Genomic DNA, 21,336 nt, shown 5'->3' on the forward strand with positions numbered 1-21,336 from the left:
AATTGGAATTGAAAGTCGTTTGCGATTTTTCCGTTTGCACATGTTTGCACAATGTCACAAATCACAAACACGTTTTCTTTGTTGTTTTGATTATCACCTTACAGTTGTAAGCTTAGTTAATTATGATACAATCTTAACTCACCTTTAACGTACTTCCCAAACCTAGGTGACGTAAAGCACATAATTAACATTGTGCCATCAGTATCTCCTAGATCCAGTATGTTGAACACACATCTGCATGTAATGGGACTTTAAAAAGTGAACCCAACGAACACGTATCCATACAAGTAGTTTTAAGCTACCTTTCGTAAAACACTTTTATGGAGAAACGATCAAGCGAGTCAATACGACATTAAAAATCATGTCCAAGTCCTTATTGATTCATATTGCAGAGTGTTTAATCATTTTTATTGACAACATATATAAAAACATTAGTTTATTCCACGATTGCGTAAAAAAATCAGCTTTCGTAGCCTTGTTGTAGACATTGTATATACAGAGGTTTTCGTACATTTTTCTGTGCCATGTTCCTGGTTTGTAATTGTTTGTTTTTGTGTTCTATGTCTTTGGCATTTACCCTGTGCCATTAAACGGGGTTTATGTTTAAACGTTCGTCTACCGAGCTTGTTTTGGGAGTTTTTTTTATATAACTATTCATTTGATATTTACAGCAGGTTTGTGAGTGCCGTGTGGAAACTGTAAAAAAACGCCCCGCACTTCAACTTAATGTTGTCATAATTTCCAGTTTTACAGAAACTGAGAACGTTAGTCATTAGTTTACATAATTGTAGCCTTGTTGAAGACCTTGTATTTACAAAGGTTTGAGTACGTTTTTCTGTGCCATTAAACGGGGTTTATGTTTAATCTTTCGGCTTCTGAGCTTGTTTCTGTAGTTTTTTCATATAAATATTGATAAACATGAATGCCCCTATACGTGGGAAATTTAAATATCTAGGAAGCCGACGAGCTTTAAATGTGGCACCAGGCATGAAGATGCCATAGATGGTAATAAGTCTTTACGTAACCAGTACAGACGGTGTAAAATGCTTCTAAATAACTCCAGTGGTCTTTCGTATTGAGCATTTACCATTCCCAAATTCGTTTTGTTTATTGTTTAAGCCATACGGAATATCTGATAAGGGAACACTAAAATAGAAAATAAAAATACCATAAATTCAAGCCTCACAAATCGAAATCGCGAAAGCACATATCAAGCTTACATAATGACGTATATATAGGCGTAACGACAATTCGATGACATTTCGGAAGAAAATTAAACACATTATTTATGAGCGTACAAAGCATTTGTTTAATCTTTGTAGCTAACAGTAGTTTGTTCACTGATTTAGTCCCAAAGTAAACATCAAATGCAATAACATGGTATTGGTTTTGCCTAAAACAAAAAAATGTAAACCGTATTATATGTTCTGTTTATAAATATATTTTGTTTTAACAAACCTATATTAAACAAACGGTTCTATTTCTATCGTTGTATTACATCTTTCGAAGGTACGGTGTATAGTGGTGTGTACCTGACCGATGCTCATTGAAAATCCAAGTTAATCACACGTTTTAATTGCATTCATACTTTAAAAAGGAGCATATGCGAAAGTTTTCAATTTAATAAGAATACTTAAGCGGTTCTTTATTTTTATCACATTGGAGTGTTTCGTTTTGTTATTATCTTAAAGTACTCAGGATGACTTAGTTTATTGAACAATCTCTTGTATGTTGACATCAATACAAACTATTATTAGTGATATAGCCATTAATTTTGGAAGTATTTTAGATAGAGGACATATACTTGTGGTAATGCGTATCACAAAATGATGGAAACTATTTTGTTAAAAGTATACTAATATAACGTTACCATCAAACGCACGACCCAACAGTCCATGCCATACATTTACTACTAAGAACCAATTAAATATATTTCACTTCCATTTTCTCTTGTGCATAGTCTGACGTTGCTGAGAAGTGAATGAAATTATTGAAGGAGATTGGTGATAAATGTGTTCTGGTACTTGTTATGAGAGAAGTAGTTTAGAAAAGAGACAATTCATTGTTTTGACAAAGAATTAGAACTAAGACAGGGCATTGGTTCGTTTTTCTGTTCCCTAGCCCATACAAATAGGGAGGTTGTATTATTTTTGGACTAAAAAGTAATGAAAATGAGCTTAAACTTCAATCATTGTCACATTATTAATATTGAACATACTTTTTTCCCTTGTAATAGTCTCTCACGCGTTTTGCAATTCATCAAATTGCCTTAAGAGTGAGATGAAATTGTCGATGCCTTAAATATATACCAAGGGCATTCTACTCAGACGGTTTTAAACAATTATAAGAATGAATACAGAGAATGGTTCAGTTTACGGGAGGCGTATATGGTCGGGTTATAGCAAAGGCAGTTCGTATATATAAATTGTAGTTTGCATGATCTCAACCATATACCAGAACATTTTAAGTACCCTCGTCTTTATATGGTTTTAATTGGTATCTTGCAGCCATTTTAATTATACTTGGTTAAGTTGTCCGCTTTTGGTAAGCATGCACAATTTATGACTTGATTGGTATACATTTGTTCTGATAAATATTGACTAATCCATACATTTTCGGTGAACGTTGTAAAAACCAACATAATAAAACTACTTATATTTCTTTACAATTGGCTACAGTTTTTTTTCTCTTGTTTAAATTATCAAATTTATTAACAAGTCACTTTCCAAACATGGTTATTCTTTATCGTTTGGTTGGCAAATCATAAGATAGACAGTACAAGGCCTGACTAAGTTTGATTGCGATTAACACGAGCCAATATTTCTGATCTTAGTATCATAATTATTTGCATTATCAAAAGTAAAATAATTGCATTTTGACGATTGGCCAATCCCAGACCGAGATATTTTTAACAGTGCAAAGTACTATGAAATACACTCGTGTTAAATTTTTGACCCTGCATGGCAAATCGTATATATACAATGACGTTATCTAGAGTAAATAATGTCATAATGTAAAAGTATGAGAAATCTAAACATTTACAGAAAAAGTCGTAAGAAGGAAACGTCAATTTTGACCTAACAAACCAAGTTGTACAAATATATTCTTTGAGGAATAAAAACAGTAATAAAACTCGAACATGATAACATTTTATTATAATTTTGTGTTAACAGCATACACATGGGGTTATTATTTCATCACAAGTGTAAAACAAAAAGTGCTTGGCGGAGTTATAGTTGTAAGTTTATATGTTTATATCGAGGCAAAGACGAAGATATCCATTTGACACACATAATTCCGGTATGCAAACAGCTACTTCATTGTAAATTGACACACAATTGCCGTTTCATAATTTATGATTACATCCTTTTTACAATAATAAAAACCCTGTTGATTACCGATGACTCCGTGATATAGTTTGAAAGGGTTTAATGTTTAGAGAAAGACTATGTAAATATCAAACCGATACAAAAAATAAACATTCGTTTTTTGTATTGAAAGTTTGCAAAATCTTTCATTTCACTTCTGATTTTAGTTGATACAATATACAGGAATCTTTATTTAAAGCTGGGTTTATACTAAGAAACATTAGTTTAATAAGCTACTTTCTAAAATAATAGTATTAGAACGGAACACATTGTATCTTTACTGTTCTGTCGGTCGTTGAATGAAGATATTATTTCTCCATAGTCTTTAGCACCGTACCATAAATTACACGGGTTGTTCAGGCATCAAAGTTTAACATTATTGCCAAAAGCTGGATAAAATGACAAGCTCATTTGTACATCGGGTACTTGAACACAAGTACACACCTATATATGATTTTAAAACACATAGTAATACACCAGTCAATTGTAACCTAGCCCCCAGGTAAGATCTCCGCCCTGCGGGGACAAACTGCTGTTAAATTCCCCGCCAAATGCAACCTGGGGACATCCTAGGTAAGACCCATTCCCCGCTATTTTCGGCGCGAAAACAAATCAATCGCATTCACCCGTTACTTCGGAGCCACCTGGACGGTCAAAACACGGCCCATTTCCCCCGCTAGCCCTGGTCTACCTCCGGGGGTGTGGTAACAATTAAATGGTGCATAATCATTGAGTATTTATTGAAGCTGTTTTCAAGGGCTAACATTAGACACATATATATATGTCTGATTGGCAAAAACATAATCAGGGGAATGACTGCGAAAGGTGATGGTGATGAAGTATAATAGATATAATATGCGATACAAACATTCATCATTTTACACATATGTTCTCACTGACACTCGATAATGCTCACAATATGGTGTTATAGATCACTTCGGATCGAAACGAACATCAAAAAGTAATCATAGTTGTATCTACTTTCGGATAACAACATCCCCGTTCAGGTCAATGCCGATGACCTCAGTTTCCTCTGCGTTGAGCAATAGTTCGACCAAACCGATCTGTTTTAAGGGATCCTTGTTTGCCTGAAACAGATGAGTGGAAGAGTTTGGAAAAAAAACAAATTTATTTTGTAGTTGAAGTTATTTATGTTTCAATATTTCAAATTTGAATATTCGAATCAGAATTAGCTGTACTATAAATAGAGGCAACAAGATAACTGATAATTATATCAGCGGAAATGCAATAGATTGTTTGAAAAACTATATTAATTCAATACTTTCTTAAAACATAAAGCTGTTTAAAACAGTTCGCGTCATAACCGTGATTAAATTGGTATTATCACATCGATGAACATGACTCATCATATTAAAAATGCAAGCATAAATGGATTATGTTCGATATCAACATGTGATACAATAAAGATATTCAATTAAAAACGAGTCCGCAGGCATTTAGGGCAAAAAGTGGAAGGCATTTGTATTTAAAACTGTTCCCTGAAATATTTTCTTAGTATAAGTCTGCAAAACAAAACATATTGTGAGCAAATGCAAGAAGATTTACCGGAAAACAATTACCAAAAGGACGTCAAACATGTTTGTTTGGTCTTCAATGGTGTGGCGTTTTTAAATGAAAATTTACTGTAATCTCATATACATACTTAACAATTTGGTGCCGTGAATAAATTATTTGCCATTCCAAGTAAAGCCATTCGCATGGTATTTCCGGTGATTAATAAATGTTGATAATAATTAGTTTCCAACCTGACAGTCTTTGATCAGGACGTTCTTAGCGTCCCCTTCATCCTGCGCTACCATGATACCGAGCGTCGTTTCATCCTTAAAACTGTGATGAATCATAACATGGTATTCCTTCCATTCGCCTGCAAAATGAAGATATAAATGGTTATTTAACATGGTATTCCTTCCATTTATCTTTAAAAAAACGATAGCTTTATGTATCTTTGGGACCGCTCCTGTTCTATGTTTCAAATTGAATAGATTTAAGAGTATCAAATGGTCCTAATATTTCTTTTACTAGTTTTACTAATAAGCCTTTAAGCTGCACTCTCACAGATTGAACGTTTTCACAACTTTTTTTTTATTTTATGTCTTAACCAGCCATTTTTTTGCGAAAATGCATGAAAACCAGTTTTATAAGACTGCTGACACAACATTAGATCGCACATTCTAATATTTAAGTTAAGAAATTGATGTTTCATGCCAAAAAACATTAATTTTTGAACGGAAATATGAAAGTCTACGATCTGATTTTTGTCAACAATCTTATATCTTTGGTTTGCAGATATTTACGCAAAAATTTGCTCTTTCCAAGTCAAAAAATAAAAAAAAAGTTGTAAAAATGGTAAATCTGTGAGAGTGCAGCTTTGACATTCCTATCGCACTATAAATCAAGCAATTCTTACCGGATTTCCCAGCCATGTCCGTTTCTGCCCATTTGTCCGCGTTGAGGTTATCAATCAGACTATCGAACATATTGAAGGCAAACTGAAGTCAGAAAATGTGCTTTCGTTATTAAAGGAATGTGGTCGCAGTACAATTTATAATTTGAAAACAATAACCATATATGGTGGTCGAGGATACATCTATCCCAAATAATTTACTTGTTCGTAGCATTTATTGAATAATAATTGACCAATCAACAATCACTTTGCCTACTATTATCCAACAGTATTATAGAATTGGCTGCAGGCCCATATTATTTAGTGAGTGGATATTTTATGTTAAGAGTTGACTGATCTTTATGCCTTAAAGAAGATCGGTTTGGTTTCTTTGTGTGTTTTTAAATTTTAAAATGTTATGCACTTTAAACGTTAAGAGTGAGGTTTATCACTGCGCGTTCACTACTTACAAAAACCGTGTTTTGAAACGTTTAATTAGTTATGCAAAAGTCGTTGGTATACTATGAAAAACCTTTTCCACATAGAAATAAAAAAGCCTTGAACAAGGGCGAATAGTTAGAATTTACATCATTTGGGGTGCGTTTTAGAATGTTAAGACGACCTGCTTGTGTGTAATTAATGAAACCAATTGCGAGTGTCGTGTCTAGTCGTGTCGAGGATTTGGCACGGATATATGATTTTTGTTTCGAAATTGCATGTCAGGTTATATCATTATCAATTGAATTGGACAGTTACGAGTAATAAATTCATTGATGAATGTAGAATTCATATGAGATATAAATGTATGCTGCTGATTGTTTGGATATTATCAATGAAATAATTTGTTCGTTCAAATTACTAACACTGATTAGCATTTATAGTGGACGTCGGAAAAGTGCACATTAAACGCACATTTACCGAGTAGGCAGGCTACACGTTTTTAAACCTAAAAGTTAGGTAACGCTTATGGTAAATATATGAGTTATGTTATTCATAATGTGTATCCGAAATGTGCATTCAAAGTGTCATCTCGCTATAAATCATCCGAACATGTACATGTAATCCATATTCCAAATGATGTATTATCACCATACCGGATGCCTCAAAAAGCAATGCTAAATAGGACTAGGTTCTTGTGCATCTGAATACATTTTACTCTTTTGAATGCTGACAAATGTAAATGGCCTTATTTACATTATCGAATAATTATGCTTAAAAGAAATATATTTCAAAGAAATAATTATCATAATTGAAAATTATTGTAAATTGAATTGCTCGTGAGCAGGTGCAAAATCGTTTTTGTTGCAAAACGTATGCAAAAAACTGTAAGATTAATTTAACTGAGGCTGATGAAGATTAAGTGATTATCATAGGCGTATGGTTAAATGAAATTACAATTTTTCAAAGTACAGAAACTGGTTGAAGTGTGAAAAGGAGTTATTTGTTATTGCATTGCCAAAGTAGGCTTGCCAAGATAGTTTTTTACATTCCGTGACGAGCAAACTTCGACAGGAAGTCCCTTGATTCAATATATCATTTTATAATATCATGATATGGAATGCGTATTATCTTCTGAATGATCTCTCTATTGCAGAATTATTAGCATTTCGTATGTAAACGAATGTGTCTAAAACTGGATTTGATCATTCTTAAACGGTAAGACGTTTATATCATTGCAAGGGATGTTTCATTACTGTGAATAAACAGTTTTTATCCGACACTGTTGGTTTCTTCTTCTTTGAACGTGTGCCTTGATTGATTGCCTTTTTATAATGTATTGGACGTGTTTCACGATCGGCTATAACAATATTTATAGTTTAAGGTGTATGTTTAATTTATTCTTGAAATAACATCCATCAGTAGGGGGGACACCCAGTGTCTGTCGATGGTCTGTTGGTGTGTGTTAAAGCTTTTATATTTCATATATTAGAAGACAAAACTGATTCTGCTTCAGGCTTCGTTGTTTTCCTTTTCGTATCCTCTTGGTTACTTGGTTACTTGGTATTTTTGTTCTTGTATTTGCATACGAAATGTTTGTATTGTGCTACTGTCATTACAATAGGCAACGCAAGTTTCTGATCGGTGGACATGCTTCTTTTGATTGCATTTCTTAAATTTGGAACTTCAACGTTTGACTAGTTTTTGCTCAACTTTTTATTTCGAAACGATGTTCTCACACACTCTTATCTTAATGGTACACTTTTCGTTTTTGCTATGGTTTATGATGGCTGCTTTTTATGCTGACGTCAGCACATTTAATTGCTCTCTAGTATCAATAAAATGGTCGTAGGTGTAAACAAAACTGTGTTAAAGCAAAAGAGGGATGAATTTATAACTAGGTCATTCATACAAACCTTCTAATCTAGAAATAAACAGAATCCTATATACTAGATCGGCCCTTACTCATGCATTACGCAATTTTGTTTGGATGATTGATTGTTTTTCACTATCCTATTTCTTAAAACCACAATACGGATCTGATTTATGCATATCTGATTAATGAACTTTTACTGTTACACACATTCATCCTTGTACATTTACGCGAAGTTTAAGTATGATGTTGTTTATTCATAGAGTAGTTTGATTGCAAATATTCAAACTGATTTGTTCGCGTACAAATACAGGTCTCTGTCTACTTTTATAACACTTCAAGTGTCTCCAGGCAGGACAAAATATTTCATTTATGCTACCCTCCTGAAATTAAAACATCGAACAAGCTTATTAACATTTTGGCGGCTCTCCATTGAAAAGCAAGTTCGCTTATTGTACAGCACATTATAAATACTCGCTTTTTAAGAATCAATTCGACTACGAAGTTATTATTGCTCATAACGTTGTGTTGCATTGTGCCTGTACGACTTCGGGTTTTCCTTTTAAACCTAAATGACAAAAGTAACGATTGTTTTCTAGCCAGACCTACGTTTTTAGTGGTTTACCGAATGGACAAACCTCCGCAATATTGTAGGTTTGATTGGTCTATAGATATAGCGGTGTAGCGACTGTACTACATTATTTTCTAGGCCTATGTGATAACGAGTTATACTTGTCTTGCTTTCTCTGTAGGAAGGGTATCGTTTGTTTAATATGAGGGAAACACATATATATAAACTGTTTCTACAAAAAGAACGTGATGACCATTTGTAGCGTATAGGCCTAGATGATTGCATTCATCTTAAGTACAATAAGGTGTGATAGAAACGATTGTGGTATGCTATTTGTTTTATATGAATAATACTTATGTTCCATGCAATAAACAAACTATCGAAAAAAAAGTTAAGTGTTTATGTGAAGAAATGATATGAAAAGTAAAGCTGTTATTATAAATTATAGTTTACCAGGCGTTTCCGCTTCTTTGCATTAGTTAAAAAACCAGTAAGGACAGGACTTGCTAAAATATCATATAAAAAAACCAAGGAATGGGGCATTATGTACCTGCTGATGAATATAGATGGAAAGCTTTATTGTAAGCGCTTTCTTCTCACATTCAAAATTGCTCAATGAGAATCGCAACAATTGCCATAAGTTTTTTAGTTATAAATCGTACGTTTTCTACGTATTTGCTTTACAATAAGCGCGTTGTTTTAGTTTCCAAGGGCATTTTCAGCAGTATTTTAAAATATGTTAGATAGCCCTATAAAATTGTATTTAAAAACGTCAATATCAGTGCGGTAAAGCCAGATAAATGTATTCCGACCGACCCTCTGTGTGAACTTTAAACAGAATGGACACTTTCTTGTTTGTCAGGTCATATTAAATAGTCAATATGTATATATGTATTTTAATATAAAGTGCTAAATGAGATTTTTGTTATTATAAATAGAGTACAGTTGGTTTGAAGACCCAGTACACAAACAGATAGTTTAAAATTCAGCATTAAGCAAGCAAAATGAACTAGTAAAGGGTTCCAAATAATTTGATGCCATCCAATGAACTTTATATTGCGGCATTGAATGGTTTGATATTATTGTTGATTGAATAGCATGACATTGTCGATTAGAATGTCTGACATTTTGCAATGGATAGTGATTGGAAGGGCTGTCAGTTTTGATTGGATAGTCTGACATTGTTGAAAGGAGGGTCTGACATGAGAGATTGGATGGTTGGACATTGCTCATTGGTATAGTGATTGGATGGCCTAACATTGATGATCGGATAATGTTCAACATTCATTGTTGGCCTTCCCCACCTTCTTTGTATTGTGAAAAGCCCTTAATGAAACTATGCGTTAGACATGCGAATTAACAGAAGATGGCGAATTGATATCTGATAAGTACACTGTTATGGGTCATATCAATCGGTTTAATCAAGGAAAACAGAATCCGTATTGAAGTAAATAGTGTAGCCTATTGGAGTGCGTTGTCCTGGTTTTCGTTCAAGCATAAATTACCATGATATTGGAACGGTGATGAATAGGCGGATCTCAAAATGCAAGTGGTAAGATATTGAAGAGCCATTCAAAAAGGAAAAACATTTAAAAGCATAAGCATACCAGGAGTGGTCACCTGTTAAAGTGCCTTCCAGAAACGAAAGGCATTCAACACAATGTCGAAAAACTGCATTACGTGTATTTGATTCACTACATTTGTTTAACTACGAAGCACGTACAAGCAGTATATCATTTTATTATGTCAAGGTAATAAAACAACGTTTAAGTATGATGGCAATTCGACAATAGTTTCAGAATAACATTTAACACCATTGTTTATGATCGTAATAAGCAAAGGCATTTTTTTCTGTCTTAAAAGTACTTTGTAGTAAACCGTTATTGGTAAACCGCTTTGGTGCCTATTGTATATCAAATAAATATGTTTTTATCGTTTTTGCCAAGCAAATATTATTCACGGTAAAGCGTATAATGTGAAAAACAGATCTTGTTAATTACACATACTTGAAAGCGGCATTTTCGATAACGTCGTCTTTCGATTTGTGTGAATCGTGCTAACGCGTCAATATAATATTAAGCAAATGTATATTATGCTTGTGAGTCCATCCTCATTGCTTGTAGATATATATGTATTGATACTTAATATAAACTTAACTGCTAGAATTACTTTTTTTATTGATACTACTACATTTTTTTCTAGATTCAATATCGTACTTATCATGATATCGATGTATAAATGTTTATATTCTACAACAATTTATGTCATGTAATGAGAAACTCAAATATGTTCAAATGCGTAATGTGTAATAAATGTGTCAAATCTTGACTGTTTAATATTATAATCGATTATTGTTATTACTACCAGCATGCGTAGGTATAATAATCAAAATGCATGCATGTATTCTGATACGTACATTTAGACAATGTATTACATAAAAGAACTTACTGGAGCGTGCGTTTGTCATTTGTCAAAACTGAATAACGTTTGTTTTATATTTCATTTAATAATCTTTTTTTCTGGGTAAGTATTAAATCCTCATTCAGTATGTACTGTTTTACCCTCTGTCATTCAAGGAATCCACTAATTAGTCTTTACATAAATATCAACAAGTAATACAGATACAACAGTATTGTATCAAAGCAACGTGCCCCCCTAGAAACAAAAGGTATCAATTAACACAAGAATGAGCCAATTTTAAATGCCTGGTCAAATTAAATGTCTTATTAACGGTTGTATCGAACGGTCCTTTTTCCGAACGTTTACTCTTTGATATGATCTTTTACACAAATAGCCCAGCTAAAAATAGTAATTTATATTTCAGATTCACAATAAGATAAGATGGCTACTTTCATATATGTGTAATAAAATAAAAGTTCATAAAAAACGGGTTTGTTGCGTGACATCGCTTGTGTATGACATCAAATAATACAAACATATCTTACAGATGAAGGGCATTTGCTCACTTATGTATCACCAGACGATGGTGAAGACATTGCTGGTATTCAGACATTTATGACATGGGCAGCTACCAGGTTAATCAAGAAACAAATTGGATGGACGTAATCATCCTTGTATAACAACATGTAAACATATTCTGACCACGCTAGTCTTGTAACCATGAACATACACTTATCATTAAATAATTACTAGTATATCATTTGATTCTCTGTGTTTAGACGATGTTCTTGTGTATATGTCTCAATAATTGTCTGTGCTGTTCTGGTCTGTACTGTTCCTGTTTTCTCTCGTTCTTGGCAAGGACCAACCGATAATATCATATGTTTACAGAGAAGAATAAGTCAGAGTCCCTATGATTTTCATTTTATCTTGTCGTCCACATGTTCGCGCCATTTACATGTTGATGCAACATTATCTGTGTTTGTACTACCAATCGTTTATATGTAAGTACATTTAGGCAAAATCAAAACGATCGTTTGTTTTACTGGGTTATCGCACCTACATTCAGAAAATGCAAACTACATGAACACAATAATATAAAAAGAGTTTACCTCCAAAAGTGGAAAACAACAACAAATAATTGTTTCTTTAAAGTAATGATGCAAATAGCAACACAAAACATAAAATATCATTTCGGGTAAATGCCAGAAGATACTAAAACCTGTTATGTCTTAATGTCGCTTGATACATTCTGGTTTCAACCCCACGCAATATGCATCTGGCAACTTGCGGAAGAATTCTCCTTTCTCAGCCTAAATCCGTACAGCAACATACGTCCATAAGCAATTAACATTATCTTAACGACTGTTTGTTCCTACATCATTAATAATCGACTTTAATGTCCAACATTATCCCTATAAAAAAAAAAATAACTATGATTTCTAAAGATATATAACCTACATGAGTACAAAATAGTTCCTAAGCACAAACCTACAAATATAGAAATGCCAAAATGTGTTAATGATGCATTACTTAACGCGGGGAACAGATGTGTAACGCGATAGAAGCGTAAAGATAATAAGGTTAGGTATCATCATAGTTTTTTTGTTGAATGACAGATCAGAAACAGCAAACTTTTGAAATCGAATTGAACTGAATGCACACTTACGATGCTACAAACAAGAAATCTTATTTGGAACATACCACAGAACCCATGTAAGTTATTCGGACAATAGAATAAATCTAAATGTTGATTCATCTGAGAAAAATGTATGCCTGTCTTTGATCATATCGGTGTAGAAAGTTGAACAAAAGCATGTCTCATTATAATTAATTTATTATCAAATGTGTCTAAAATATTTAGTTTACTTATAATACTTTGTAAACATAATAGATATTCCCTGAATAACAACATATTATCAGAGGCATATTCTCTAAACATACCCTATATTGTATGGTTTGTTTATCAAAGCGAAAGATATATACACTAAAAACATTGTCAGAATGGTTTACGTTGGCACAGTACGTGTTTCTAAAATAAATCGACCTGTCATGCAGAAGCCGCAGCTTTTGAAAAGGTTTACACCAACTTAGTTCTTCTCTTTCTCTTAAAGAAGAAATTATGTCGTTTCGACGACGGGGTTTGAAATGCCAAATTCTCGTTGTCCTTTCAAAGTTTTGGTATTTGTAGAATTTGGTCAAAATTATGCTTGACGTAATACGATGCATTTTTGATACAATATGCAGCTTTTCTATTATACATTGAAGCATCACACAGAATCAAATAAAATTTGAACTGTAGTTCAAAACATTCGGAAAAATACTAAAGTAACTATTTAAGGTAGTATCAATTGTAAAATTAAGTATCTAAAGCATGGTGTGTTGATTGGCCTTAACCACAGTCACTGTGGTCAAAATGGCTGTTAAGGTACAGATTGGCTTTCGTTGCGGAAGAAAATCAACAAAAATATTAAGATTTTAATCCAGATCTGACGCTTTCTTATCTAGTATGATTAAAGATACTCAGAAGGCATTGGAGCATTCTACCTCTGCTTTGTATGCAAACAAAAGATAAATAATCAGAAAGCATCTATAGGCAACTCCTCAGAAAGATTATATTTAATGAAGAGCGCGACTAATATATTGAATCAGCCAGTTTGTGAATCAACGTAAGGCTTAATGAAATAATGAATAATTCTTTATATCAAAGCTCATACAGGAAGGAAGGAAGGCAAACGTCTACCAAGTTTATAGATTGATAAAAGCTCGAATACTTTTGGGTATAAACATAGAGTGATCCGGTACCCGATCTCCATAAATTTAATACCATCTTAAATGTTAATTTCATTTGACATATGTTTATGGTCAGAAAACATTCAATACACAGGCAGATTCAATGAACAAAAACACGATTGATATAAACTTAGATTGCTTTTACCGAATGTAGTTGTTGAAATTACGCTGCAATACTTATCATATGTAACAAAATTAGAAGTGTTAGGACAAAAACAACATGCCTGCATCAAGTATGAAACTAAAGCAAAAATACTAGGGTAAAACACTCAATGCTTATAGGTAAACGCTCGTACCCTTGAGTTTATATATTTTTGATGAAGAGGTTCAACATTTTACATTTTATGATTTTCCTGATATCTATCATATCATATACGAAATATTGCTTCTTTCTAAAACGTTTACTATGCATTAAATGATCACTGTTTTATAATTTTATTTCTTAAGTAAGGTTGTTTGTGCTAACAATTCAAAGCGAAAAAAGGTTTTTAAATTTACCCGTCTAATTGACTTGTAATAGTTTTAAAAGCGATCTACTCAAAACAACATTTGGTTTGGAAATGCCAAAAATAATAACATCAGTTGTGCCCTTGGGGTACAATCTTTCATAAGCGTCAACAAAAATATATAATAATTCAAGAGTTTAGAGGGATGAGCGAACTTCACAAAGCAACAATGGAGTAGAGTTTTGTTAAATTCTACTATAATAATTATGAACAAGATATGCTCAAATAATTGTAATTGTATATGCTGAATTGTTTGCAACTAGGTATGCTCAAATGGTTGCAACAAGAAATACTCAACTGAATGTTACTTGATTTGCTCAAATGATTGCAACTGCCCTAACGGTAATGTCATGAGAGTTATGATAATAGCTCTTATTTCGGATATGTCCATGCATGTACCTAGATAATAGAAGAAATAATCGTACTTGTCAAATTTGTTTGAATCTTTTAAACAGGAACAAGCTAAATTAACTTTTTCTTATATTGGTTTAATGTATGTGGTATTTTCATTTAAATGAGTTGCAAACTTTTCATAACAAATAAGTAGGAATTATCTTCAAGATCATCATGTATTTTTTTGGTTTTGTGACATTACGATTAAGAAATCAAATTGGCTCTATAAAATAAACTTTTATATTTTATATTTTTCAAGACATTAGGGCCTAGTTCAGATTTGAACATTAGAGCATACTTATGTTTTCGAATTATTATATATTCAAATGCAATCTAGTCTTCATGAAATATTCCTCCAATGAAGACTAAACGATATTTCACATTTCACAACAAAATGTGTCTAGAAAATGAATGTGTTTCACTCTGACACTTGGGACCTTAAATTATGTCTATGCTAAAATTATATTCAGTTAAAGAAATACTTCAAATACAAATAATCATACCTGATTGTCTGATATCTTTAGTAAATTGTTATTTCCTTTCTCTAAGGTGTTATTCATTAGTCAATTTTAATAATGCCTGAAAAAGCACAAATGTTAAATAATAAGCATATAAACATACCATACTAAATATAAGTACTTACCTTATACAATACGGACGAGACAAAATATTTAATTCCAACTGTTTTAGAAGACTCCTCGTTCGCACAATACTAATCTACTGCCAAATTGGCGCCAAACAACACGAGAGCTTGTGCTAATATGCCCAGCCAGATACGTTCCTCCGTGCGTGCTTTACAAAAGGTTATCGCTGAGGTACATCAACAGTGAGTTGTGGAAACAATTAAAGAAGAACGGAACAATAATTGGACGAAACAATCAAGGCAAAACCTTCCTCCTATCAGACGGTTCTACCTTGCAACCTGGTGTGCACCTTCGTAGCGTTGAGCCTGTTATCTACAGTGATTAGTTAGATTTCGATGTCCAGGATGTGAGAGCTTCCAATATAGCTCAGGGTAGTGTATTAATACGTCTGTTATACTTGTTGTCGGTGAGATATATTCATGTTTTGTCTCTAAGAGTACAAATCACATGTATATTTATTAAACAGAAGTGGGTACAAAAACTAGGTTTAAATGAAATAACAGATAAAGAGTGGGGAAATATAAATATGAACAACACGTACAGATGTTCCAATGACCCAAACATAAGAAGTTTTCAATATGAATATGTACACATAATCGTTCCTTGTAATGAATTCCTTTATAAATGTAAAATAAATGAAACAAGTTTGTGTGAATTTTGTCAATCCAATATAGAAACACTGTAACATCTGTACTGGGAGTGCCCGAAAATACAACTGCTATAGAGTAGACTAAATTAATTCTTAAAAGATAATCATATCAGTTTTAACTTAACATTAAAAAATACCAGCTTCGGAATAGTCAGCAATGAAAAACACACAGCGATTACTTATTTCTTAATTGTGCTGCTGAAATTCTACATCTTTGGTTCAAAGTATAGAAAAACAACGCCTCAATTTACTCAATACAGGAAATAAATGATAATTAGACATAATATAGAAAAAGAAATTGCCTTGATAAATGATAAAATGAAGCAGCATGATAATTAATGGTTTTACATCCGTTCTAATATAAATCAATCTTAATCATCACCTGCCCAAATCCTTTTTCTTGTGTTCATAATTATCTTTTTTATAATAAAAAAACAGAACAAACTATGATAAACTATGTTCTACATTTTTCATATTTTTTAGTTATCCAGTGATTATGAAAAATTTATTTTGAAATAAAAATTGCCCCCTTTTGGTAAATGTATAGCTTACAAGTTTCGAATATCCACCCAATCAATTATCATTTTCTTCAAGAAATGTACATATTAATGTTCCCTGCACAACATATTTCTGTAATATAAATTTGAATAAAAAAAGAAAAGAAAAAAGAGTACAAATCAAATCACTTGGCACAATGAATATATTTTAAATCCCATTACACCGTTAATTGATTGCAAAAATGCTTGGACTGTTTCAGTTCTTTAATCTTAACAAAAAAGTGAAATGTGATTCTAGTTACTGCACTCAACTGTTTTTCATCATGTTTTTCCATATTTCTTGTTTGCGATTTTTTGTTTTTGTGTTCTATGTCTTTGGCGTTTACTCAGTGCCATTAAACCGGGTTTATGTTTAAACTTTTTGCTACTGAGCTTGTTTCTGTAGTTTTCCACATATTTGCATTAAATACGTTCAGGCTTCAAAACATTGGTGATATATTTTTCTCCCTTGTTTCTTTTCTCAGTTCTTTTTTTGTTGTTTTTTTATGAAAAAATATACACAAAACAATTATGTAGCAGTATATAACACTATATAATTATTTTACCAGTATATATTAAAACTATACAATAAAGCATCCGACTACGAGATAAACCATGACTACCCACTAACTATTGTGGAGACATGAAGGAAACACTTATTTTTACACCTACTAGTCACAAATGTTTATATACAACATTTTGTATTATTCATGTTGATGACCTCAAAACACATATTTTTGACATAATTTGCTATACTTTTATGTTTCGAAACGAAATTGACATCAATAGATTCAGGAAGTTTTACATATTAAAAAAACATTATGAGAATAAATAAGCGTCTTTGAAGTTTACCAACTTTTGTATAATGGCAGTAGCAGACGTTCAATTTCGATTTGGATGTTCAGTATTATTTCACAAGTGCCCATGGAAAAATGCGCAGTACAAAGGACAATTAGTCAATAAGCGGTAATTAGTTTTACACATGCTCGATAGTTTCTTGTAAAGTTACATCAACTGTCTATTTCATTTGGTTATAGCACATTTTTCCACTCGCAAAACAGGAAGGCAACCAGCAGAGTTATGAAACAATTTGTCAATTACGGAATTGAGAAAAGTTGGCGTTTTGTTGGATCTCGTACATTAAATGTTTTTTGCAATGCATTGATCGTCAAGCAGATTCAGTAATTAAGTATCATATGTAACAGCTGCATGATGAATGTAATACGTACATATGTTTATTTTATTGAATCCAATAGTCAAGAACAAAAGTGTATTACACCCGGCATGATGAATGTTTTTTACGACCTCAGTTGTCTGTACATAGACGCATTATGTTTACTTGGTTATAAACATCGCATTGGTAGATCATTATTTTCCCGTTAATAACAATAACACTCGATTTACTTGCGCAAAAAGTGTCTCCACACAGATCTACCCAAATTAACCCTGTACACTTACCAGAAAATACTTGTGTTTTATTTTTGAGAAACGGGTGTGTTTTCTTTGATTGTATTGATGTGTAAGCATTTCTGTAAGAGTTATATTGTTCTTGTACTCCTAAAAGTGCATTTTTGATATTTACGACTAGTTTGTTAGATGTGGTCCATCTTTTTTATGATGCAGTTTTCAAATTATGTGAATGTTTGAGTAGACCTGTCTGTAGACCTAAAAAGAGTTTCTTATCGTTACCAAAACCCTTGAAATTGAAATCTAAAAACTTAGAAATCATAAATAAACCGTTTTCTTTTTAGATAGAATTGGTATTAGTCGAATTACGACAATATTCCCACAAACCTAATCAGCGCTGATATAAACCACTTCAAATTTAGTGCAAGCAAATCCCATGAGAGAAAGGTTCAAGAACTAAACATCAGTTCTACGACTCTTTCAGAACTTGAAGAACTGTTTTAAATCTATCATTCCTTAAACCCTGATTTCGAAACTGCAATATACATATCTTAAACATGCGTTCAAGACCTTTAACAAGAAATGAAGTAGTTCTCGTACTATCGTTCAAGAAAAAATAAATGTATTTCAAAACTGTAAAAAAAATAAAATAAGGTTCTCGCTCTTAAGATACCACCTTTATACCATATGCAACCAGTAACGATCCTGATCGGCATTAATGCCAAGTCGAAAACCTGTTAATGAACTGATGTACTGGTTTTAAAATTCATGAACTGCCCTACAATGTTCATTAAAAAGTTCATTAAAGTAGATCAACAATAGTTAATGCATCTTGATGATTCAAGACCGCCCCGACAGCTCAGTGGTGATAGCTCATTATGAGGCCAAGGGACACGGAAATGGTTAAACAAAGGCAAAGGTAATGTTCCGGAAATGAAAATCAGGTCTGCAGCGTGTTAGTTGAAGGGATCAACTAAATTAAGTGTATTTATTAAACGTTACTGTGTAATATAGTGACACACTTTTCCTGCGTTCGACGGAGATATACGGGCAAACAATGACATCTTCTTGTGGGGATAATATTGTACCAAGGAGGGTGTCAACCCCACCTTCCATCCCCTGTTATCCAAAAGACCCATTTTGGACCGGAATCAAGAATACCTTTTTATTTTGAAATTGAATACCATTTGGAAAAAATAAGTAATAAATCGTCCCAATATTGCTTGATAATCGTATGCTTTATCTGGGCTTATCTTTGTCAATGTCATAACATAATACAACCTAAGACAAACAATTATTTAAAATAGATAAAAGCATTATATAAATGACGGGCGGGCGAAGCGAGAGAACACACTTGGAAATGCGGCCAGTTTTGTGCATAATCACACCCTATAATATCATCGTCCTTAATCAAAGGGTGCCAATTAAAATTTTGGATCGGAACATTTTTTTACAACCAATATATTGTTCAATCTGTTGTCAGTTTGGTAAGAAAGGTGATGTCATAGTAAATAATAAGTCGAGTGAGCATAACAATGTATTAACCGAATATTTTGTCTCTGTAGTTTTGCTGTAGCATTGTACATGCATACCGACATAAGTATATGTTAATAACTTCCTTTGTGTATGTGTGTGTGGTGTGTGTGCGTGTGTGCGTGTGTGTGTGTGTGTGTGTGTGTAAGGGCAAACATGGTCAATAGTTATGAATGCGATCCCAAATGTATTCAATTATCTCATTATTTCATCAAAATACTTAAACGTACCGCCCGTATTTTTTCTCCTGATACATGCCATACATTATAAGTCTTGACAGTTGTCTCATACTAAACTTTCTATAATGAGCTCTAACGATCATGCATGTCTAAGAAATAACAACAATATATCAAGGAAAGTGCCTTATAATAACAATTTTCTGTTCCGCTAACACCAGCACTGAATGTAAATGTGTTGTCAGATCGAGTGTTAATAACTACTGTTTTTTGTTCAAAGTGAACATTTGTACGAGATAGATAGCCAAATCATTGAGATGCAGCCATTTACAAAACCGTAATGTTTTGATCTATCAACGGGCATTTGAAACATTATTTATAAGAGAAATAAACGAAGTACATCATAATATCCAGAATAACTTCCAATTTAACAAGTTTTAGTTACTCCCATGCGTATTACCTAGAGATGGTGGATATCTCGTTGATAAGCCACAAGGTTTAAAAAGAGGCAGGCATCAAGTCAATCAGGGAATTCATTTGATGGACGGCAGTATACATTGTTAGCCACCCGTGTTTAACTACCCAAAGGCATCTTTTAACGACAATCATCTTTTTCTCTTTCGTACTCAGTGTGTTTATTAAAAGATAATGCCTCACGAAGTCACATGACTTCCATTGTCATTTAATCGATCAGTAGTTGAACACCACATCAATGTTGATGCTTTGACAGCCATTTAAGTTTCCTTTTTTCTGCTGAATGTGTTTATGACTCGATATAAATACTGTATGTGAGACTATTTTGTTTGTCATTTATTTCAATTAAAATCATATGAGACTTGTTGTTTCACTTTTTGAATATAATTATGTCAGAATAATTTAAATGTTTATGATTTCCATATATTCATTTTGCTGGAAATGTTGATAAAATGTGTAATTTTGGTATGCAGTGTACTGTCTGTACGGAATTTAAATTAACAGTTGTTGAGAGTGTTTATGATATTTATTAACTTTCTCGACAATTTAGTTATATTTAAATTTCATGTATACAGCAGGAACATCTATACTCACATATCCTGCTGTATACAACGTCGATGTTCAAACGGTAACACATGTTTCGAGTCACGGGTTCCCGTCCTCGCATTTAACATAAGGCTACAAACTAAGTCCATAACGAACTAATGTCAATTCGATATGTGAGTCGCGATTTCGGCAATTCCCCGTGGAAGGATTTTCAATTTGAAAACAATATTGATAGGTCTTGTTTGGAGTCTTCATAAATCATTTTCTTGCATATACAGGCCTTTAGGTCGTCGGTATTGTTTTCAAATTTTGTTCAAATTAATTCGACTGCTTAAAAATTGTGATGCTTTTTTTGTGCATATAAGGGAATGTGGAAAATGTTAAAACCTGCTATTTGTAAAATATACCAAAAAAGCCTTTATCATTAATTTTGTTTATTGAATGCCATTTTATATTCAAAGTCCAAATGTTCAACTGGAGGACCGATAACTCGACTCGGCTTTAACCAAAGTCCGAAATTCAAGTACCAGTGGTAAAGCACAAAGCACATTCTTGGTCCTCAAAAATTCTGCATCAGTACTTCAACAAACAAGGGGTATTGCAACCATCGACTATGCTTTTTCAT

At 32.9% G+C, this 21,336-nt stretch overlaps 1 protein-coding gene across 1 annotated transcript; it reads right to left on the bottom strand.

Annotated features, from left to right (window-relative positions):
* Positions 1–3,136: 3,136 nt before the first annotated feature.
* LOC128220179 (uncharacterized) lies at positions 3,137–15,689 on the bottom strand. The gene is made up of 4 exons (XM_052928457.1): positions 15,390–15,689; positions 5,797–5,878; positions 5,135–5,253; positions 3,137–4,456 (listed from the first exon to the last, which is right to left on the bottom strand). The coding sequence occupies exons 2-4, from the start codon at positions 5,864–5,866 to the stop codon at positions 4,346–4,348; spliced, it is 300 nt and encodes a 99-aa protein (XP_052784417.1). The 5' UTR covers positions 5,867–5,878; positions 15,390–15,689; the 3' UTR covers positions 3,137–4,345.
* Between the last annotated feature and the right edge of the window lie 5,647 nt (positions 15,690–21,336).

The sequence above is a fragment of the Mya arenaria genome, chromosome 15 (genome assembly GCF_026914265.1).
Source record: "Mya arenaria isolate MELC-2E11 chromosome 15, ASM2691426v1".
Lineage (NCBI taxonomy): Eukaryota > Metazoa > Mollusca > Bivalvia > Myida > Myidae > Mya > Mya arenaria.

Coding starts and splice junctions, on each gene's coding strand:
- LOC128220179 (XM_052928457.1), bottom strand. CDS start 5,866: ATGTTCGATAGTCTGATTGATAACCTCAACGCGGACAAATGGGCAGAA. Junction 5,254..5,796: donor GGACATGGCTGGGAAATCCG/GTAAGAATTGCT, acceptor TTCATTTTGCAG/GCGAATGGAAGGAATACCAT. Junction 4,457..5,134: donor TCCTGATCAAAGACTGTCAG/GTTGGAAACTAA, acceptor CATCTGTTTCAG/GCAAACAAGGATCCCTTAAA.